This window comes from Fusarium subglutinans, assembly GCF_013396075.1.
Source record: "Fusarium subglutinans strain NRRL 66333 chromosome Unknown NRRL66333_c0000137, whole genome shotgun sequence".
Lineage (NCBI taxonomy): Eukaryota > Fungi > Ascomycota > Sordariomycetes > Hypocreales > Nectriaceae > Fusarium > Fusarium subglutinans.
Window position 1 is genome coordinate 1 of NW_023502200.1, and position 22,139 is coordinate 22,139.

Consider the following 22,139-nt stretch of genomic DNA (forward strand, 5'->3'; position numbering starts at 1 on the left):
ATCCCCTTATGAATACCATTATATACCTTTATATATGTAATTCAGTATTAAGTATTAATACTTTTACTAGGGTAAATTATATTTAAGTAAGTAAAAGTTTTAAAAGTTAAAAGAATATAAGCTAATTAAGTTTATAAGATTTAATATAAAAGTAAGCCTATTTAACTATGCCTGTAAACTTCCTATAGTGTCTTCTAATATGTTTCAATACAGACCTCTCGAGCACGGAGATTCTTTTCGCCTCCTTTATCTGGAGCCTAGTCTCGACCACAGTGCAGATCTTATGGGCTCATTGCATCACGCTACGCTCTCAGATTGTGACTATGACCTTATCGAACCATACACCGCTTTATCCTACGTCTGGGGCGATCCAAGCCAGAAGGGCGCGATACGCCTAGGTGGCAGCGCCAAGGAGATCACTGCCAGCCTGGACGCTGCTCTCCGGGACATGCACGACAAGAGTCGAGTGTGTCGGATATGGGCAAATGCTTTGTGCATCGATCAGTCGAATAATGCTGAAGAGGGTGTGCAAGTCGCGCTGATGGACAGGATTTATTCTACTGCGCATCATACTGTCATCCATCTCGGCAAGTCGCCCGCGGGATTTAAGAAACGGTTCACGAATCTCAAGGCTCAAAGCCAGGCCACAGTGCATGCCATCATGTTAAACTCTGGGCAGCTTTCATTGGCAGAGCATGAGATTGACAGTATGCGATGCGATCTACTATCAAAACCATGGTTCCGCAGAGTCTGGGTGTTCCAAGAACTTGTGCTTTCCACAGATTTCTGGGTTCAATGCGATGATCTACGAATTCGTTGGCACCATTTCTGCAAGATTGTCGACACCAAGAATGTCGTCGCAGCCATGTTACTTGATACGCTCTCTGATAACATCGCTAAGCAAGGCCAGCCACGAAACGCCACGCCTTGGAGGACATGAACAGTAGACGATACGGTGCGTTTGAAGCACCACTATCTACGCTTCTTCCGTGCCGGAGAGGGATCGGGGCCACTGATCCTCGAGATATCGTGTTTGGTCACTTGGGTGTTGTTTCGGATCGAGATAGGTGTGATATGTTTATCTCGGTCGACTACGATCGAGATCTTGCACGCGTGTCGGGATGATGCTGCTCGGTATTTCTTGGATGCTACAGGTATCGAGAGTCTCCTCTTGCATGCGATGAACCCTTCTCCCATTACTGCCCCCGTAATCCCGTCTTGGTGCCCTCGTTGGCCCAAGCCACAGGTTCTTAGGAGAATATACACAAAGTGGGTAATAGATTCGGTGGTGGTGATGATAGTTCCTATGTCTCCTTCGGGGGCACTCATCACATGATGCTATATTCACCACCGGTCTTAGCCATTAGCGGATTCGAGGTGACCAGCATCAAGACGACAAGTCATGCATTTTCAAGCTGTGGCGACGAAGCTAAGGCTGAACAGGAGTCCAAGGCTGTGGCCCTGGAGCTACTCCAAGGCATAAGGTAAACATAGCTCTATGTTGGGAGCATATGGTATTTGTAGACTGACCTGTCGTTACAGATCGCTCGACAAAGACGAAGCAGCAATCCTAGGATCTTACAAAAGAGTAGGGGCCCGAAATGGCGAACAGAAGCAGACACCCTTCAGAAAGTCCTTCAAAGACCTGGATCGATGCGGCCAATACTCATAAGTATCATACGGCTGGACCAGGCAATATCCGAGGTATCGGTCATGCCCTCATTCACCACGTCATGAATCCGGAACGAGTCCGTTGTCTGGCAAGGGACTTGCCATCGCCTCAAGCGACCACTGTGCCCTCACCCCAGAAGAGTCGCAAGAAGGCGACAGAGTGGCTAAGATTGTTAAGTGCTACAAGTATGCCGTGCTACGGCCGAAAGAAGTGAATGATGTCGACCACCTCAATAACCTCATTACGAGCGCCATTGGTCGATATGTTCCATGGGAACTGGGTCTTCCGGGATCTAGGTCCAGGGTCTTTGCTCTTCATTAGCTATTCATGCGTTCTGAGCGCCAGAGATGTATTGTCTTGATGCGGATTATGATGTTTGAACTATGATAAGCTGATCACTCTCTGGGATCTGGCTCGCCAGTTAATTAAATACAATAAAATATTTAATCCAGTTCCTTATTTGGCTATTTAACAGTAAACCTTTTGTATAAAAAGTATGTAGTCAAGGCCTTGGCCTATAGAGAATACTATATAATAAAGAATACATTTCGCCCTTTATCCCGATTTATTTCTTTGGTTCGGGAATATTAGCGGCAATCATGCCACTGGAATATTCGGAAAGGTATTCGCCGATCTTGGTATCTAATTAACTGATTAGCTAGGTACTAACTTAAACATGTCTTAATGATAAATAGATTCTTTCCATTGTTGCCGGATAGAGACTCACACAAAGCGACAGCGGGAGACAATTTATTGCCAACAAGACTAATTTTCAGGGCAGGAGGGAGTGAATCCTGTAGTACCTCAGGTTAGTATAGGTCTCATAATCACACACGTGTGTATGTGTGCCATTCGTGCCCGAGAGCAGCATGTGAAACCAGACTCACGCTCTTTTCAAGTGACGCTCCCGCCTCAATCCATTTTTTAATTTTTTCAGTATCATCCATTAAATAACCCCAAACACCTGTAATTGCGTTCATGTGGTCTTTCATGTATGCAACGTCGTCGGTGAGGGTAGCCTGGAGAGTCGTACGGGCTGATTGGATGGAGGTGACCTTTGCATTCAAGCTGTCAATCTCCTTTTTCTTCGCGTCCAAAGCGTCTTTGGTGTCTGTGATGTACCGATGGTTAACACGACCCAAACGAGACTACCAAAGAGCCCATGTCTTATTAATACTCACTGGAATAGTCGATTCCGGTGGCAATCAAACCAATGCCAAAAGCAGCAGTGATTAAGCCGCCAGCAACCTGATATCAGGGGTCAGAGCGCAATCAAGTTATCGTCGGAGACAGATTCTTACCCAGAAAACAGGCGCCAAAGGTCCGGCGAAGAAGCCGCCAATGATCAGGGCAACGCCAATGCCAGCACCGATACCAAAGCCGATCAATCGACCCTGGAGACTGCTCAGGTGGTCCAAGAGGTCTTGCTGTTGTTTCTGGGCGGTCTTGATCTGGTTGTTGATATCCCCCTCAGTCTTTTGGCCCCACTTACCAAATTCGCCGGTGAATTTCAGAAAATCATCAACAACTTTCTCCAGACGGGTCTTGATGTCATCCGCCCTGCCATGATAACCTTCTGTGTTCTGATGCACCCTATCAGTTCTCCGCCTTTAACACGTAGGTAGGTATATACACTAACCTCCTTGGCAGCATCCAGGACGGCCAGCTTTGTTTTGACATCCAGGGTCGGGTCGGCAACGACCGGAAGAATGGTATCATCGAAGCCCTTTGCATATACTGAAACATCTGCAGCCAAGGTGCGACTGTCCTTGAGCACTTTACGCCATGAGTTCTGAATATCTTCGAATTTCGGAAGGAACTGGTCAGTACTGGTCAAGTTGTTGTCGCTATCGATCTTGGCAAGTTGAGTGTAAATTGACGCAAACTTCTGATCAAGTTCTTTATATGCTTTCACGGCGTCCCGCGCTGCAGCCTTGAAGGTCTCAAGGGCTGCAGGATCAGTCAAGTCCTTCTGGACCTTCTCGTGAAATTTGGCAACTTCTTCCGGAGTAAGGTTTTTTGGATCCGGAAGGGGCGCATTTGCAATGCTCGACTTTTCAGCCGGAGTCAGTGATGCCGCATAGGCATTAAGCTGGTCAGCAGTTAATTGTTTGCCATCTGTTTTCGTAATCAGGCCCTGCACGACGGACTCGTAGGATGGGGGAGCAGTTTCTGTGCTCATTTTGTGCTAAGATCGAGCTATCTCTGACAAGGTATTCGCTATCCGTAAACTGATGTGGAAATATGAAGTAATCAGTTGTGTCTGGCGAGAAGGAGTATGACTTTTGAATGGCGGAGCTATATGACTTTATACACTTCATGGAGGCGGGTAATCTTCATATCTGTATGCGTCGCCCATCATGGGCTGAACGCGGGAGGTTTAACCCGGGTGTTCAGGTTTCCAGCAGACATCGACCGTGGCTTGCTCGTCTATCAAAGTCCGAGCTGAATACTGCACAAGACGTTCGGTGCGAGGGTCTAGACAACGCCTCCTGCAGAGATGCCTGACGCGGTGTTACGTTCATCACAGCCCAACATGTCTTAAAACCAGGTATATGGCCTTGAAGAGGAAATGGTAGATGGTTTATGGCTAGCTGATCTATCTCGCCGAATGGCGAGAACGTTGATTGTTTCAGATCAATCAATTTATGGCTGGCTGAAATAGCAAGCTAGTATAGGCGCTAGTGCGGCCGATGTAGCGGTGAATGTTCTAGCCCTCAGCCGCAACGGCAAGACAGGCATCACATACATTGGAAGATATCCGGGGGGGGGGCGGGGGGGATATCGTGTTATCATTCACTGTGTTCGCAGCCTAAAGCTTAACCTTATAGGCCGCAGTCATCCTCGTAGATACACTGGAAGATGACTTTTTCATCATGGACGATACGAATCATACGATAGATACGTGATTAGACCTTTTAGTTATACATGCCTATCCAATCGGCATTTTTGCTCCGCTCAATCGATGGCAAGGTGGGTTATCGACTGGGGTTTTCATCGCTCGGCCAAGCCCGAAACTCTCTCTTGGTTGAAGGAAAGTTTGGTGGAGGATGGCCCCCATCGTAAGCAATGCGTTGATTGGAGAAGCCCAAACAGTGGCCAATGGAAATACCGCTGGAAGCTGCAGTCAAGCAATGTTCATAGCGTAAGTTCATCACAATTCATGCAAGCGAGTGTGATATATGTAGGAGGCCTACTTTTGTGACGTGGCTATGCCTGCAGGGCGCTCAGAACGCCAATAGCGAGGCAACCAAGGTATCTGCTGACTGCCGGTATTGTCAACAATCAATTTGTAGCTTGAATGCACCTTTTTCTTATATACGCAATTTCTGGTAAGAGAATATTTATTGCATTTCAAACATGATAAGCAATTATTGACCATATTTTCTAATGTATCTCTTCGATGTGCCATTATAATTGCAGGTCCACATTACATTCCTTTGAATCAACTTTGTCACAACTTGCCTCGAACTTCTGCGGCACCCACCTGACACGTTTTCCAACCCCCAGTATCAAGAAACCAAGCGACATGCCCGCCTTTCCAATAGAGACAAGTGAAACAGCCAAGTTTGGCAGCCGAATTATCTTTGAAGTACCATTATTTGTGGGGCATGTCCCACGGACAACCTATTGATACTGGTCCCTACACAACAGATGGCTACATTCGGTTAATAGACTGCGTTTCCTTTCTAGAGGAACATATGCTCAGAATCTGGGAGTTCTCTAATCCACCTTAATATCAACATGGAGAGCCAATGGGAATGGGACCATCCATTTTCAGATACACTGCCATCTCATACGTGTAGAAAGACAACGCAACTGAATCGAAAGAGACCAGAGAGCCGGGCGGTGTTACTGGGCTCTTTCTGTTAAGGTAGCAGAAAAATCCGATCCGATCCCAATTGAAGTCCTCAGGGCTGTGTGATCAGTATCGTTAAACCCAGTCGGATCACGTCGCTGGCGAATGATCAGCCGAGCCGGATACATCTAGTTAGATGAGCTTTACATTGAACAGACAAGATATACCGACAAGTTCTTTCAAATTTGACGTATGTATCGTTTATATAACTGCTGTACTCAGTGCCTAATCCTTGCAGGAGGACTTTAATGACTTATAGGCCTAGATGAGGAAACAGCCTGGGCAACCAGACTTTGAACTCTACAGGAGTGCCTCGCACCTCACTAACCAGCCCTTCTATTTTCATGGAGTCTGGGGACGGGTGTGTGTCTGGGCACCTCAGCGTTTCGCCTGAGGGAAGTCATTCAAGGCAATACATGCGGTCTAGCACGGTTTGTTGACATTGTTTGTGCCTGTTTTGACAAACCTATGGTTTTCAACCCATACCCTGAGGGAGAGAAAGAGTATAATTTTACAGTTAAGGACCCTGCTTAACTTATAATTTATTATGCTGCATGCTTATAATTAGTAGTAAAACTATCAGGTTAATTATTTACTTATTTTACCTAAGTTGGGGCGTTAGCTGGCGGGGTGAGGTTGAGATGAAGGTCAACGTCGGCGAGATTTCTCAAGGACAGGCTTTTATTCCGTCCCATTTCGGGTATTGGGATACTTAGGATGGAAGGACACGAGCCGCATATGATCTTACGCTCAGTATGCCTCACTTTTTCATCTCAAGATTTATGCCGATAGTCTTTTAGCCGAATGGGACCCCATTTCTAAGCAGCCGACATTCTAATCCGGTGCTATATCCATCCAGAGAGTCCCAGATGGTCGCCCAACGGCAAAGGAACGGCAATCCGAGGCTTTGGCAAAAGCAGAAAAGAACGATGCTACGACTTCAAGTATCACAGAAAATGATCTGAGCAATCGTGTGCGTCAATTGGAGACTTGGTTAGGCGACACCTACAAATCAATTCTCCTCCTAGACCACATAACAAAGCAATTGCTAGATTATATAGTAGCCGAATCGGAAGCTCACTCCGGTGCTCGTCTCCTCATACAAACCCTTCAGACGGCCCGTGTATGAATTCGGGAAAATCAAGCCCGTGGTAGACATGCCGCTCACACGCTGCGCGACTCGTTATTCCCAAAGAGCGCCGATACAGAAAGTCAGCTACAAGCACTGGAGGCTCTACGAAGTCTGCAGGTTTGCTTGGCTCATCTACGTATCGGGCTGGAAGCGCTGAAGCCTGTTAGTCAAGTAATTTGGGACGAGGAGTTCTCTCGGGCGGTCATGTATGCGATCTCGCAAGTTAAGAGGGTGCAGGATATGATGACGTTGCAGATCAACGTTAGGGCTCGTCAGGCGCTTTTAGTCCCCTGCAAGGTCGATTAGCTAGGTTAGACAACTTTAGTGTTTCAGTGTGACTATTTCATGATCTTAGGCTAGTGTATGGTAGCGGTCATATGGTGACGCCATGAATCTCACTTCCAAGTTTTCGGGCAGATAAGCGACGGGCCCAGCCAGTTGGTAAATATGGGTCATGGACCCGAAGCCAAGGCGCTGGGTCATTCTTCTTTTTGTCATAACAAGAGTCTTGGTCTTCCTTTAGATTTCCATTGTCATTTGATACCATTAATATCATTATTCTATCTATACAGAACATGTCTCCAGTTTCAGAACCTCGACCTGTTGCTCAGCCTGCGGGCATCAACCAACAAGAATATGCTCCAGAGTCTACGGAAATGGTTCAGCCAAGAGCGCACCAGCCTATGGGTATGCATACAGGGCAGTTGAACGGATCAAAAGACTAACATGGCATCCATAGATCCTCAAAGACCTCAAGACAATATTGAGCGAGCTGAGCCAGAGCTCAATCTCAGAGGAGGCAAGGATTGTGACGGCCATTGCCGTGGTCGTTTCTGCTTCATCATTCCATGTCCCATACCTATCAACTGCTGTGTCATTCCTCTATGATTGATCGTCTTATTCATGTTTTATCAGAGGCTTAGTTGGAAGATGGAATGGGTATTGGTGGACTTGCGCCTGGTTCATAAGCCATTGGAGAGATGTGAGCGGTTTGCAAAATTTTAAATCTGTATGAAGTCTCGGAATTCCGATACATGATGAAATTCAATTAAATTAAGATCCTTGTATTTGTGTCACAAACGTTAATCATGAGTTCACATTCTGAGGCGGTCAACGAGATACGCGATTTGTTAAATGATCTGACAGGGGTGAGACGGTCTCCGATTCGCTGGAGTGAGTCCATTCTAAGCGCCGAGCATGTCGCGGCCCAACGTTTCGAAACAGGCAGGGGAGATTACTCTACTCCATGATACTACCTCACTGATTTACTGTCTCCCTTGATGGGACCCTTGCTGCAGTATCGGCCGTTGATCGGTGATGAGATCCGCCTTCTGAAGATCGAGACACTCGATGATGCTGAAGCTGCTACCAACGACGGTAAGCGCCCGTTAATAGCATGCTCACTTGAGCATGTCTGCTTGCCACCTGCAGCAAAAGGAGCCTTTAACCATCCATTCAAAGGAAACGGTGGAACATGGCCAGAGCTTTCTGAGAGTCACGACACTGATGCGCTCTTCAAGAATGGCCGCGATCCACACCGCGATGAAGAAGAATCGACAGAGCTACCCATTCCGGATGAGACAGATCTACCGTGGCGACACGAATGGGGAGATTTTATCGCATTATCTTATGTCTGGGGCCATCCAAAACTCTCAGAAGGGCAACCACCTTACTCTATCACGGTCAACGGTTGTCCTTTCGAAGTAACCCCCAACTTGTATCACGCCCTAGTGCAGCTCAGCCAAGGCTATAGAGTACGGCAGGGCTTCAAACTCTGGGTAGACGCTATCTGCATCAATCAAAGTGACAACGATGAGCGCGGTCAGCAAGTTGCGAGAATGCGCGATATATACCAGTCTGCTTGGCAGGTTGCCATATGGCTAGGGCCAGCAGAACAAGACAGTCAACTGGCTCTATCTGCTCTCCATTGGCTAGCACGCGAGTCGAATCGGCCTAGTCCAATGGATGATTTCTATATCGAGAGCTTCTCAATCGATCTTCGTCCCATTATCATCATGTGGCCAACTTACGAAAGTCCCATGAAGAAAGAAGTCTACAAGGCTTTATTCCATTTCTTCACCAGGCCGTACTGGCGGCGAATGTGGGTAGTTCAAGAAGTAGCTATGGGAAACCCACACACTCCTGTTATCTGCGGCGATAAATATATTTCCTGGCATGATGTCCATCAGGCTGTCAATCTTATCGCTGGGGATGAGTCAAGATTCGGTCACGCCATTCTGGAAAGCGTTCGGCCGCTCATATTGACGACATGGTCGTTTGAGTTTGCGCGTGATAGGCTGATCAAGGAGAGGGACTGGGCACCAGAAAGGATGTGGAAAGTTCAGCAGACTATGATGCGAATCCAAGAACATCAAAAGGTTGAAGCTCCATCGACGGCATGGCGAGACCTGGTGCGGGCACTGAATCTTGCGCGAGATTCGCTGGTGACAGAAGAGAAGGATAGAGTCTACGGCATCTTGGGAATAAAAGCCATTGCTGACAGGGTCCGTATCAAACCTGATTATAACCTATCAAGATCAGCAATCTTCGCCAACTTTGCTTCGGAGCTGATGGCAAAGGGCGATCTCAACATACTTCGTCTAGTTTCAGGTCCCGGAGGTCATATACCAACGAACTGGGCAGTCGACAAACTACCCGCATTCTTACGAAATCAGTCCATGGCCCCTTTCTTACTGGCGATATTGAATAGCGTCACCAAAGGCCAGGGAACAACTCCAGTTGGTACCATTTGCAATCATGATATTCCTTCTTGGGCAGTGTGCTGGACATGCACTCCTGCTCCGACGGCTCAACTTGGTGGTGCATACCAAGCAGACGCAGGGTTGGGTCTATCGATACCAATCTTCTCTCCATCTTGTGCCAGTCTCACTACCAAAGGTCTCATTTTGGACACCATCATATCATTGAGTGCATGCAACGCAGCTGAGGTTGACACTCGCTACCCAATCAACTCTACCTCTTCTCAGGGTATCTATGGCGATCTCGAAGCCACCAGAAACGCGTTTTGGAGAACTATAGTAGCAGACACAATTCCCCAAGGCGGTGGACGGGCCCCAGAGTCTTATGCCTGGCTTCTCGATCCCAAACTGTGGCAAAGCGGTGTTGCGGGTATTTATACTCATGGCTTTGGGCTCTATATCTTCATGAAGCGGAATCGGCAGCTTCAACTTTGCGGATATACTCTAGAAGAGATAATATTCAGACCTAGAAAGTGGTTTACACGGCTGAAAGAGGGACTTGTTGGAGAAAGTCTGTACAATCCTACTGAGATGCAGCGAGATTCTTTGTCGTGGGCGATTAATGCGATGGCGTGGAGACGATTGTTTGGAACGAAGAATGGCAGGATGGGATTGGGAACTTGTGCAGCCGATATCAACGATAAAATTGTTGTCTTGGGGGGTTGTAACACGCCCCTTATACTTAGAGAAAACAAGGGAGGCTGGAAGCTCATAGGAGAGTGTTATACTCACGGTGTCATGTACGGCGAGGCAGCGGCCAAGGAGGATGAACTTGTAGATATCACGATTTATTAGCGACTAGTAGCATAATGAGTATCATGAGTATCATGAACAAATCTATATAAAGTCTATCCCCCGAATGTAGTCTATCACCATTGAAAGCTCTCCTCAAAATACTCTACCCTCATAACTCCATTTCGTAACAAATCAGCAACTGTCTTTCTTGCATCGTCCGCCATCTGCGCCGGTCCACACGCAACAATCGCAAGACTCTCGCTCATCACCTCTTCACTTCTCCTCCTCACCACATCCGAAGCATCTATTCTACCTCTGTGCAAAGTAATCTGCGACGGCCACTCACTTAGTTCATCCTGCGGCGTATGTGTCGTAAGATGTATCTCAACGCTGAGGCTCGTGCTCCCTAAAGCGTCAGCAATGTCTGTTTGTAGGACATCGAGTGCGAAGGCGGGTTCGCGAACAGCCCAGTGAATTTTCACGGACCGAGGGCCTGTTGGGCCGGCGAGGAGTTGGAGATATGACAGAGGAACGACGATGCCACTTCCACCGACGATGAAAGTGACGTTATCGAAGAGATGGAGAGGACGGGTGTGGCCGTATGGCCCGTCAATAAGGACGCGTTGAGGGACGTTTTTAGGCCAGACTGCTGATGCGGTGTCGCGGAGTCTGGAGGTGAAGCCGTCATAGGGACGGATCAAAAATGTCATTGTGCGAGAGTCGCTGAGTATATCCTGTGAGTCGACTGGATCCGAGCTTTGCTCAGCAACTGTGCCGTCGAGCAGAGGAACCTGTTCGCCGAGGAGCTTTGAACCCCGCTGTCCTTCATCTGTGACCATTGCAACGGTAAAGGGGTGACTTTCCCAGCATCGAGGTCCGTTGAGAACATGAATGTAGTAAAATGTTCCCGGGGCTGGCTTGTACAGACTGCTTGACCAGGGAACGACAAGTCTAACGATGTTGGAGGATGGATGGTAAATGGAAGTGGCCCAGGTATCCCAAAGCCTCGGGTTGAAGGCTGCTATTCGAAGAGCGCGCATGACACGGTCGCCGACCCAGATGAAGCAGGGGACCCAGAAGAATACGTCGTATTCGCCTTGGAAGATAGAGACGTGCCTGGATTGTTAGACAAGGCTGGGAGTGATGGGAGACTAGACTTACGCAAGCATTGTGATGAGGAGTATGATTGACATGATGATGTGTACTACCAAGAATAGTTCGTACTGCTGACGCCGAATCCAGTAGAATGATGCCCCTACTAGAAGAGACATGACGATAGTTGCCTAGACATGTCAGGTACAATTGCGAAGCCGACAAGGGGAGAAACATACCACTTCACCAACCCACCAGAACATATAGTTCCACCAGAATAAATAATACTCCCAACCTCCCTCTAGCACAGAGTTAGTATGCATATAGTCCACAAGAAGAGGTATAACGAAGTTACGAACCCAACACAATCAGCCAGGTATAGCCAATGGAATGAACGATTGCTTGAATAGTTGCAATTCGAGCAACCCACCGATGAAAATTGTTATATGTTCCAAAGTCCCAGCCAGTCAGCCACATGAGGAGGTTATTCCTCATTCCAAAAAGCCAAATAACAGGGAAGTTAGCCCACGATATAATACCCGTGCGGTCCGAGACATAACGAAGCAGCTGTTTCGCCGTCGATGGAAAGCTATAACAATGTGAGTCCCGAGCCATTATTACCCAAAGATGATTGACACTTACTACATATTGACTGGCACGATTTTGTATCCAAGGATACTTAATGCAATATTGAGAAGGAGGAAAGCAAACAAGGTCCATGACTGGATTTGAGGAGGGACAGTCCCCCAGCCGACTTTCTGCGCGCATCGGTCTCCGAGAAAAGCTGGGACGGTTATGCGGTTGAGTGCCCAATTGTAGAGGTTCCAGAGTCGACCGCCGGATTTGGGGGAGTAGTTGCGAACCAACTGTAGATTGGCGATGTGAAGAATAGCATGATTCAAGACGCCGATAGCTACGACGACGATCCAGAAGATGATCATGGCGCGCCTATCAATTTTTAGCATTCTTACCGACACACGTGGAGCTTCTCCTACCCGTAGACATCATGGTAAGTGTATGTATACGCCACAGAGTCCTGTATCACCATCAGTCCCGTTCAACCTTTACTCCCAGATCACTTACCAGGGTATCCCACCAGATTCCAAACCAATGCTCAGAAGGAACAACAACCTCTCTAAACAAAACCCCTTCATCCGTTTCATTTCGTTCAACCCTCCTCACCCTCTCAACATCCTCGGCTGTATAATTCGAGATCACGTCAAACGGCGGTAAAACAATATGCGCCTTCTCCCGACACGTCTCATTGTACGACCCCAGGCCTACCTCTACCGCTCCAGGCGCGCAATACACATCAAGACACAAATACAGCGATAGTATCGCTTTGGGGCTGTAGCAAGTCCTTGTAAAACCCGTTTGGTTCCGGAGCACGTCGTCGAAATGCACGGGCTTTAGGCACGCGAAACACGCGTCGTAGCATACCCGCTCAGGAGATCTGTCCTCGGCTGCAAGGGAAGGCTTCCATAGTGAGAGGCTGATGAGCAGCGCGCTCAGAGGAGCTGCGAATTTCATGGCGCCGCCGTTGGGGCTGATCAAAAATGAGGAGAGGCAGGGGTTTAAGTTGAGCAGTTTATCAGATCAAAACCTTGATCAGATAAGAGCAAGACGTCACGTGTAGAGGTGGGGCCTGAAACGTTCCCATGATCCGATTTTACCTAGGTACCCATTACACTACACTCATTAGGGAATAGCTTCGTTCATCACACAAAGTCTGATCTGAGCTGTTGCAACTGGTCAATACCTAAGTTAGGTACCCAAGGTTGAGATGTAAAAAAATAAGATACCAGGAATCCCAAACACTAAAACCTGGGGGGCCACCTATTCGAGAGTTGTAAATTAGTGTTTAAAAACGAAAATCTATTGCACAAAGCCCACCCAGTGGCTCTATAAATAATGCTGGTTGCAACACTTCCATCGTCCACTTTTTTACCTCATGTTATATGCCTACCTAAAAACGCCCAACCAAGATGGACACTCAGGAATGTTTCAGACTTGAGCATCATCACACGGTGCCACGAGCTCTACGACTGCTGCATCGCTTTCGACCAAGGACTGACGCATCCCGGGTTCCTTTTTTTGACGATAAAAAATCGGGGACTTGTCTACTGGCCACCTCCGTACAAGAACAAGCAGAGACAACGGTGTCTCTTTGACCCCTAGAGCCTCAACATGCCCCGCTGCAAACCTCAGCACTACTGCGACTCCCACGAGAATTGCTACTTCAAATCATGGCCTTTTTGCCGCACAGTTCCCTTTACATGATCCACCAAACCTCTAGCATCTTTCGTCATCTATTAGCCGGCTTTGAATTCAAATCTTTTCGACTGGAAATGCTGCGGAGCAACGAAGAAGAATACTGCATTACGAAAGCCGCGCTCGACCAGCTGTTTATAGTCAAAAACATGTTCCGCCGGAGATCTCTGTGCAGTCCTTGGGGCAAGCTCTTCGACTCTGGCGAGCTTGAAGAAAAACTCAGAGCTCTCTGGAAACCGGTTATGTGTACTAGATGAAACGACCCACATCCAGAGCTTTTGTTTCCTCAAGGTCAGCCAACAGAAAATCGCTGCGTCGGACTACTTGGTCACTTCACTGTTTGCAAGCATCTCAAAATCTCGGGCAAGTTGCTAGAAATACCCTGGAAAAAGACACTGGAGCGAGAGAGCGTGGTGATAACTTGCGAGCATCCCGAACATATTTCAGTCTACGACAAATGTGGCGGTTCGTTAAGAGGCCACATGCCACGTTTCAGATATTTGTCTCTTTCAACAGGTGCAGGTAGCGACTACTCCCGATCTTTTCCGATGGCGAGGGTTCATCATCAACAAGATCTCGACATTGGGAAATTGAAGTTGTTTTTATTGGAACAACTACAAGAACTGGACGGCGATGGGCTATGCCAACATGCCTCTGGTCAACTCGAGTCTATCGCATCTTCTTTTACCCTAGACACACCTCGTTGCCACAATCTGCGGAGCCGATATTATGACTATCAATACCCTGGCTGCAGCTACGCTTGTAATCGGTGCGGAGCACGATATAGCTGGGTTTATGAACAACCCTGGGTCGTACTTCTCGTTGAGATGACGAAGTGTTATTTGTACCCAGATTCTATGACCTGGCTCTCGAACCTCAATTTTGAAACTGATGAGCACCCTATTCTTAATAAGGATACTGAGAATGTATTATGGTGCTCTAATCCTGGTTGTGGTACAGGCTGTGGAGAACGGTGGCCGTTGATGGTAGACATTTACAAGAGACACACAGTAAGCTATGGGCTACGAGAACATGAGCTTGAGTTCCGTTCCATGAATCCCATGGATAGGCTGCCTTTAACACTTGAACATAAGACTGTTCATGATGTGGCATATTGGCCTCCTGGGTATGGACCAAATACATATTAGGATTTATTTTTTATAGGAGTTCAAAAGTAGCAAATAATTGCACGACCCATTCCTTGATTCTCAATGTCTGTTGATCACACAATACTATTAGGTGTTGGAACTTGTTGTGTATTGCCGTTTATTTTAAAAGTGTCAGCAGATTCAGTTATCCCTATGGACCATGTTCAGGATTTGGGCATTCACGTATGTCAAATGGAGTTTTGACGTATAGGGAGGGCAAGGAATAAATTTAATCTCAGTTTACAAGAAAGGCATACGCGCTAAATCTATATACAAATAATCATCCAAGCCTCGGTTTAAGAAGAGTACTCAGAGTAAAAGCAGCTAGTAGCGTGTTCAATCTCAGCAACACGAGCATTAAAGCCAAGACATTCCTTGTCGGTGTTTCCAGGGTGATCGTTTCCAGTAGCGACCCAAACAGTCCAAGAACCGTCAGGACCGTTGGGGCAAGCAGTGAAACCGCTAGCATCGGCAAAGTTGAGATTGCCATACTTGTCGATCTTCCATCCCTTCGTCTCGAACGCCTCGGGGAGCGGGGTCTTGGTGACGGTAGAATACTGAAGAACACCTTGGCCTATAAAATATTAGCAACGATTCAATTACGAAGTGTGAGATGAGAACTTACCCATTCCAGAGCGATCGGTATAAGCGCGCTGCTGCTTCTTGCCGGTGTTGTAGAGATACAATTCACCCTCGCTCAGACGGAAAACAGCTGATCCATCAGACTTGCCAGAGCAGGTAGCGTTCTGCTTATCCGCGGGAAGACCAAGCAAAAAGCCGTTCTCAGAGGCGCTGAAGTGTGTGAAGTGGATAGGACTGGCGGAGCGCAGAGCGACGAGGCCAAAGGTCTTGGGGGCGGGAGAGTTGCCGGACTTGGGGGGGCTGGTCTTGGTGCTGCTGCTGCACTCCTCTGCGGGGGCGGCGGCAGCGAGGCCGAGGAGAGAGGCGGCGAAGAGAGTCTTGAACTGCATTTTGATTGATGTTGTGGTTGTTGATGTTGTTTAGAAGGGTTGTTTGGATGGGTTGGAGTGAGAATGGCAGGTAGGTAGAAGTGGTTGGGGTGAAGGACTTATATAAATGTGAATACGAGGTTCCAAGGGATCTTCAGTTGATCTTTTGACGAATGAGGAGTGCAACGGCAGTTATTGACATCATTTCAATGGAGGAGGATAACCCCTGTCGTAATCTTGTCCCTTTAATGTCACCTACCGTTACATCCAATTACAAAGGGTCGGGTCTTTCGGGCGTTTCACATAGAAATTCTTCCGCCCAGGCAGGCAGAAAAAACTTAGGATCTCTAGTCTCAATGACAAAAAGGTTTAAGCAGACCTAGTGGCCCTTTACGCTAATTATTTTTGACACCTCTTTTTCCAGCCACAAGATTCTGAGGCTAGCTGAAAAGAAAAATCTCGCCACTTCACTGCCTCCGCAATACGAGATCGAGAACACATGATGGGTTTCCATCTCGTAAAGCACGGCATATGTGCCGACGATCGCCAGTAACGTGCCAGTAGAATATCCCTGCATTGAACAGCAGAACAAACTAGATGCTGCTATGGGCTATTAATACCCACTGACGTAGGCCGAGATCTATGCGAGATCCACTACGGCTAACGGAACGCAAGCGGATGAAGGATCATTTGCCTACAACCGTCATGGCATTGCTACAGATGCAAGCTAGGCAAGTCAGCTGGAATGTTTCTTCAATTTCTAAGGCTTTTCTAGAATGCATTTCGCAGGCGGTCATACAGTAAATACAGCGTCGCATGAATTCATTTCGTCGCTAAACTCTAAGCCAAATGAGGCGCTGATCTAATTCTCGACCACGTCACACATAGCCTATCCACAGCCTAAAAATAGAAACAATCGTGCATTCATTGCATCTACCGTTCCACGAAAGTTCAGCCTTCGTATTTTTCTCACCTTCCAGCCTCAACAATTCATCAACATTCTAACCTGACCGCTGATTCTTGGCCAATTCCTCAATAGTCTTTTCAAAATCCTCAGACTCGCTTCCCAAAATCTCTTTCATCGTGTTTGTTACACCAGCTGTTTCTCCAGCGCGAATGGCATCCCATGCTGTAGCCCACGTCCTCGCTTTCTCCTCTGTTCCGAAGTATTCTTTGATTTGAGGGAGGTTGACATACTCGTCCACGCTGATTTCTTGGATCTTGAATTCTTTTCCTGCGGCGCGCGATAGGACTTCGACGGTTTCTGCTAATGTCCAGATTTTGGGGCCAGTTAAAGTGACGATTTGGTTGGTGTATTTGAATGATAATGGTGATTTCGCGTATGATGCGATGAGACGGGCAGTCGCTTCTCCGAGTTCATCTCTCTTGACCCAGCTAACCCCAGGTCCACTTCCATCGTGAGGGATGAGAACTTTGGATGGGGGGTTCTTGAGGTCGAGGAATGAAGTGTAGATGGGGAATGACTCGCTGTAAAGACCCTCGCGGATACTCGTCCACGTAAATCCCTCCTTCGCGCTCGCAATCTTTCGCAGATGCGCCTCACTGTCAAGATGAGCACCCATGACTTCAGCCTTGGTAGTACTCTCATTAATCGACGCGAATCCAAGCGACGAGTAGAAAATATGCTTTACTCCAGCTTTAATCGCTGCATCGAGTGCTTTAGTGTGCACTTTCGTCCTATATTCGTGAACATGGCTGGGATATGAGATCAAGAACAGTACATCGATCCCTGCAAAAGCAGCCTCGAGTTCTCCAGCGGTAGACTCATAAGAAGCCTGACGAACGGTAGTTCCGTTCTCGAAGTATTTCTTGGGAACCTTTTCGGGATATCGGTTGATGAGCGTGACTTTGTCGTTCGGGACTTGAGAGAGAAGATGAGTATACGTGCTGGTGCCTAGGGCTCCAGAAGCGGGGAAGATTCCGATTTGCGTCATGTTGAACCTCGTATTTTAGTGACGAAGGAGTGAATTGATAGTGATTGAACTATTGCAATGTTGTATTGAAGTGAGGAGTTTATGTCATGCTTTATTTAGATATTATGGAATTCCGTGGAGGTGAATCTGACTAATCGATATGCTCAATATGACGTGATGCCATCCACTCCGAGAACTCCATGGAGTTTCTCACTAAATGCTACCCTATTGCCCCAATAGATCTACGCCTTCTTATCAGTTCTCTTGAGCTTGATGTAATTATACCATATCTCCAACTTGAAGTCCGCAAACTTTGTAACAAATTCCTCAACCGTAATGTTGATGAATTCTTCAAGAAATGCTTCGCCTCCATCCCAATGTTGACCTCGTGACTTCTTCAGTACGTCGACCCAGAACCAGCCCGAAGCTGAGACCACGTTATTAATAGCGATCCGAGCATATTCCTTCAGAGCTTCGTCTTTCTCACTCTCATTGGCCTTGATCTTGTACTGGTAGGCATGCCAGGCTGGCTGGACAATCAGCTTTGGCTCTAGAGACTCCACCTCCCATAGCGGTGCGACAGCCTCATCATTCAAAGCGGCCTGAACCTCTTTTGGAGTGCGCTCGTGGCTTGGGAAAAGAGCCATCTGCATCAGCTCAGGCAATGCCAGCTTCCCCTCACCGACCATTCTCATCAATCCAGCTTGAAGGACTGGAGAGCCTGGCTTCGAAGGCGTACTCTCCCCTTCAGGCGCTTGTCCTCCAATAGCAGCAATGAAGTATCCTCCGCTCCGTATTTCTTTGGCCCTAAGCTTCAGTAGCTTAATGAGGTCTGTATGCGCTGCTGCCGCAAGTGCTTTGTGACGAGCAACTGCAAAATCAGCTGGGGATGCTGTTGCGTCGAGACTAACAGAAGGAATATTCTCCAGGTAGTTGAAAGAGGACCAGGAAAAGCCAATGTCGGCTTGTCCGGTTGGGACCACCTGCTGATAGAATCCCAGTGGGACGAGACTTGGCACGATCTGGATCTTGCTGTCGTCGTTGATGAAGTTGTCCGAGACAGTCTTTGCCAGGGTTCCAAAGTCGTTGAACGGAGTATCTTCAAAGATTAGAGAAGCGATGGCTCCATCTGGCAAGGTTGAGATTGCCTTCTTTATAGGTTCGATCCTTGAGAATGTCAGCGAGGAAGTGTAAAGTCGGGGCTTCAGGCTTACGAGTTTGCACCCTGAGCGGTTCCATAATCAACGACTACCAAATTGTCTCCTACCAGAAGTCAGCATCGGCTTGGCCAGATGAAAAGACCATTAGCATATTGCTTACTGTCCGAGAAGCTGGGGATCAAATCAAGACCAGCTTTCATAGCCGCATTCTGAATTTCGGAGCGTTCATTGTAGTGCTTATCACGCATAGCAATGCGAACAGGGTTCTGAGCTGAAGCCATGCTGAAATCACAAGATCAACAATAAATCACCAAAGCAAGCCTTTCGGAATAAAAGGCGAGGCATTATCTCTCTTTATACTTATTCCACTACCTTCGAACCCGGACAAGCTGATGCGAAAAGTCACACGAATAAGCACTACGTATGCAACCCCGCTGCTTACCCTCCTAGTCACCCAAACCATCCAATATCATTCCCAAGTCAAATAGCAAGGCACCGGATTTTGAATCCTTCGGAAGGACCGGCACTGATTGGCGGTCTCGCCATTCGGGGAGCAGTCGAGGCGAATTTTCGCTCGTGAGGAGTGAAATGCAGGTTGCGTAGCCCAATGGCAACGCGGCGTCCAAGAGTGGATCGGAAGATTCTAGGTTCGATTCCCTGCGTAGCCATTATGAAAGACACGGGAAAATATCTTGATCCAAGGACGTAACTAAACTAAATATTTCTCTTTTTCAATAATGTGGTCTAGCCCTACTTTATAGACTAAGAAGTAGTAGTCTTGATAAGTGAGGCAATGTTTACAGTGGAGCTGGTCGAATTCTTAGAGGCTGTTATTATTCTGGCACAAATCACAATGCAGCCTCATGATCTTTAATAAGTCCTATAAGAGAAAATCTTGTTCTATGGCTCTCGGACTAGAAAGACATCTTGTTGTCATAGACGTATCTCGGCTCGTGACCCCGACTCCCCTTCTTAAGATTTCATTCCCCAATGTCTACTCCGTACTACCCATTGAATGTCCCCATTGTGCAGGACCCCTAGATAGGATGGTCAGTAAGCGGAGCATCAACAATAAAAACGTTAAACCAGTGTTCCCTCGATCTCGACAAGACTTACGATTTGATTAGCAGTAACAGTCTCATCCATAGTATTATCCTTCCAGGACGACTCAATTCAATTAGAAGGGGGGGTAAGGGTTGATATGACCACGTCTCCTGCAGCATGCCTCAATAGTCATGCGAAGCCGGCCTTTCTTGACCATGATATCATACATGGGGTGAAGGACACATGTCTTTGCTTTGTCGTCATATTTGCCCTGCACTATTTTGCAGCATCGTTTGGTTATTTCATGTTCGACCTCCCCGGACCCCCTGTTGACGCAATCGAATGTGTCTCGGGGAGCGCTGGGCTTAGTAAAACATGCTTCTCCTGAAGAGAGAAGAGCCGCGAAGGCCAAGATGGCGAGAGGGGAGAGCTTCATCTTTGCTCAAGAAAGGAGGGTTGGGCTTGAAGATGAGGTATGTGGATAGGTGCGATGCTTTGGATGATGAACTCTGAGTGACAATTGTGTAGGTAGCTGGTATACTGACTGAACTGGGTTTATGAGAATGTTGCTTTGAGTTGATAGATGTAATAATTGATGCTTATATTACGATTCGTTCTTGGACTTTGTGAAGGAAACGGGCCTCTTTTATATTTATGATCCAAGCAACGCATTCGAACTCGATGATCCGTGAAGTTGTGTAATCAGGCCACTGAGGCTCTACAATGAGTCATTATCCAAGACTGATCGCGTCCTATATGTGTACTGACCGTGAGAAGGTTGACGTGAGAAGAGGTTTCAGCCCCCAGGGCACAGACGTAAAGACTATTGCTTACGATCTTGCTTTTGGCTGAAAAGCTAGATACCCAGATGACTGAGTTCCAGATTCGGTCGAAGTCGGGATAAAGTTCTCAATTAAACAAAACTCTGTTGAACGAGTCCAAAATGGTTTGAACACAACGTGTTTGTACTGGCGGTCTAAGGTTCAGCATTATGGCCACTGATGAATCAAGGAGATGGTTCGAGAATGCCAGCCGATCGTTAACCTTATGGACTTGAGTGGGGGGAGGAGATGGATGGAGATGAATCATAGCCAACAGCTTGAATACGCGCAATATGTGTAGGTGCATTGAAGCCATTCCTTAGCCGGTCTTTATTCTGGAGTTATTCACTATCATACGAACCAAAGTTGGCCTGGCCTCAAAAAAGACAGGTTTCGCGGTCGGTGACGCATTTTAATATTGGCATTATTCTGCTATAATAAGGTTGAGGGGTAAGAGAACAGCATAGAGGGGAACAGCATAACACTTTTCAAGGCGTTATATACCGCCATGTGAATAGAGTCTTATTAGCTACCTGTAGTTATCTAGGGTTGCCATCCTGCACAATTTGATCTGACCCAATTCCTTGTCACCCCCTTACACCATCGCCGTTCAACCTCCCGTTGTGCACCACGCCAAAGAGTGCTATGCGCAGAGGGGAAGATAGTTCATTCGACGAGGTTTGCCTAAGATGAGATTGTCAGTAAAAAGAGCATATAAACCACTGTAGTCTCACAAGACTTACGATTCAATTCGCAGTAACATTCTTAGATGCTGTATTATTCTTCAAGCTCGGGTAGACCACCTCCCTTCGAGCAGCAAGTATAAACTTCCTCCAATTTCTTCATTGCCCATTTCTTGGACTTGGCCTTATGTTTGCAGGCATCGTCCGAGGCACTAAACTTGCCTCGGGTCTCCTCGCAGCATTTTTTAGTCAGTAGCGCCATGACCACCTTATCGTCGACGCATGCCCATTTCGCTCTGATATAAGCTCTCAGCCACAAGTCTCAACTGCAGATAACACATCTAACTCACGTCTTTCCGATTGCTTCTCCTAAAGAGAGGAGAGTGGTCAAGACCACGATCAGCGGTGTGAACTTCATTTTTGGTCAACAAAGTGGGCGCTGGGTTTGAAGATCAGGTGTGTTGAAAGAAGTGTGATGCTTTTGGTGATGAGCTCTGAGCGATAACACTGCCTGAACTGGATTTTTAAGAGTGTTCTTTCGAGTTGATACAACTGACAGCTGATGCTAATTTTATGCGCCTTTGAGTAGAGGAGATGTGCTCCTTTAATAGTTGGGATCTGAACAGAGCATTTACAGTCAATGACAAGTTGAAATCTCGCATTACAATCAATGATTCATGATGCGAGAGTTGTGGCTTCCTCATTGTTTGTTCTGACAGCATGGATAACCTTGGAGCCACTGATCAGTCAAGTAGACGGTCCGGAAATACAAGCTTACTATTAACCTTATCAATTTGGGCGGTTGGAAGAGGGGTGGAGATTAATTGTAGCCAATGGCTTAAATACACGTAACTATACCAATGTCTGCAAGACGTGTGA

The 22,139-nt window shown here is 47.2% G+C and overlaps 8 protein-coding genes across 8 annotated transcripts; 2 read left to right on the top strand and 6 right to left on the bottom strand.

Annotated features, from left to right (window-relative positions):
• Window positions 1-1,335: 1,335 nt before the first annotated feature.
• Window positions 1,336-1,672, top strand: FSUBG_9162 (heterokaryon incompatibility 6 OR allele; the record flags this gene model as incomplete). The annotated part of the gene is made up of 2 exons (XM_036687645.1): window positions 1,336-1,484; window positions 1,543-1,672. The coding sequence occupies 2 exons, from the start codon at window positions 1,336-1,338 to the stop codon at window positions 1,670-1,672; spliced, it is 279 nt and encodes a 92-aa protein (XP_036535304.1).
• Window positions 1,673-2,237: 565 nt separating this feature from the next.
• FSUBG_9163 (uncharacterized protein) lies at window positions 2,238-3,854 on the bottom strand (the record flags this gene model as incomplete). The annotated part of the gene is made up of 6 exons (XM_036687646.1): window positions 2,238-2,314; window positions 2,400-2,466; window positions 2,560-2,783; window positions 2,854-2,920; window positions 2,974-3,255; window positions 3,312-3,854. The coding sequence occupies 6 exons, from the start codon at window positions 3,852-3,854 to the stop codon at window positions 2,238-2,240; spliced, it is 1,260 nt and encodes a 419-aa protein (XP_036535305.1).
• A 4,089-nt stretch (window positions 3,855-7,943) lies between these two features.
• FSUBG_9164 (heterokaryon incompatibility 6 OR allele) lies at window positions 7,944-10,217 on the top strand (the record flags this gene model as incomplete). Its single annotated transcript, XM_036687647.1, has 2 exons — window positions 7,944-8,040; window positions 8,095-10,217. The coding sequence occupies 2 exons, from the start codon at window positions 7,944-7,946 to the stop codon at window positions 10,215-10,217; spliced, it is 2,220 nt and encodes a 739-aa protein (XP_036535306.1).
• A 74-nt stretch (window positions 10,218-10,291) lies between these two features.
• Window positions 10,292-12,779, bottom strand: FSUBG_9165 (ferric reductase Fre2p; the record flags this gene model as incomplete). The annotated part of the gene is made up of 8 exons (XM_036687648.1): window positions 10,292-11,273; window positions 11,319-11,440; window positions 11,489-11,550; window positions 11,609-11,838; window positions 11,892-12,197; window positions 12,245-12,285; window positions 12,333-12,533; window positions 12,690-12,779. The coding sequence occupies 8 exons, from the start codon at window positions 12,777-12,779 to the stop codon at window positions 10,292-10,294; spliced, it is 2,034 nt and encodes a 677-aa protein (XP_036535307.1).
• Window positions 12,780-14,964: 2,185 nt separating this feature from the next.
• FSUBG_9166 (cell wall protein) lies at window positions 14,965-15,639 on the bottom strand (the record flags this gene model as incomplete). Its single annotated transcript, XM_036687649.1, has 2 exons — window positions 14,965-15,242; window positions 15,294-15,639. 2 exons carry the CDS (start codon window positions 15,637-15,639, stop codon window positions 14,965-14,967), a joined length of 624 nt encoding a protein of 207 aa, XP_036535308.1.
• A 980-nt stretch (window positions 15,640-16,619) lies between these two features.
• Window positions 16,620-17,573, bottom strand: FSUBG_9167 (uncharacterized protein; the record flags this gene model as incomplete). The annotated part of the gene is made up of 1 exon (XM_036687650.1): window positions 16,620-17,573. One exon carries the CDS (start codon window positions 17,571-17,573, stop codon window positions 16,620-16,622), a length of 954 nt encoding a protein of 317 aa, XP_036535309.1.
• A 221-nt stretch (window positions 17,574-17,794) lies between these two features.
• On the bottom strand, window positions 17,795-19,381 carry FSUBG_9168 (benzoate carboxyl methyltransferase; the record flags this gene model as incomplete). The annotated part of the gene is made up of 4 exons (XM_036687651.1): window positions 17,795-18,719; window positions 18,767-18,815; window positions 18,873-18,994; window positions 19,209-19,381. The coding sequence occupies 4 exons, from the start codon at window positions 19,379-19,381 to the stop codon at window positions 17,795-17,797; spliced, it is 1,269 nt and encodes a 422-aa protein (XP_036535310.1).
• Window positions 19,382-21,354: 1,973 nt separating this feature from the next.
• On the bottom strand, window positions 21,355-21,678 carry FSUBG_9169 (uncharacterized protein; the record flags this gene model as incomplete). Its single annotated transcript, XM_036687652.1, has 2 exons — window positions 21,355-21,556; window positions 21,611-21,678. The coding sequence occupies 2 exons, from the start codon at window positions 21,676-21,678 to the stop codon at window positions 21,355-21,357; spliced, it is 270 nt and encodes an 89-aa protein (XP_036535311.1).
• Between the last annotated feature and the right edge of the window lie 461 nt (window positions 21,679-22,139).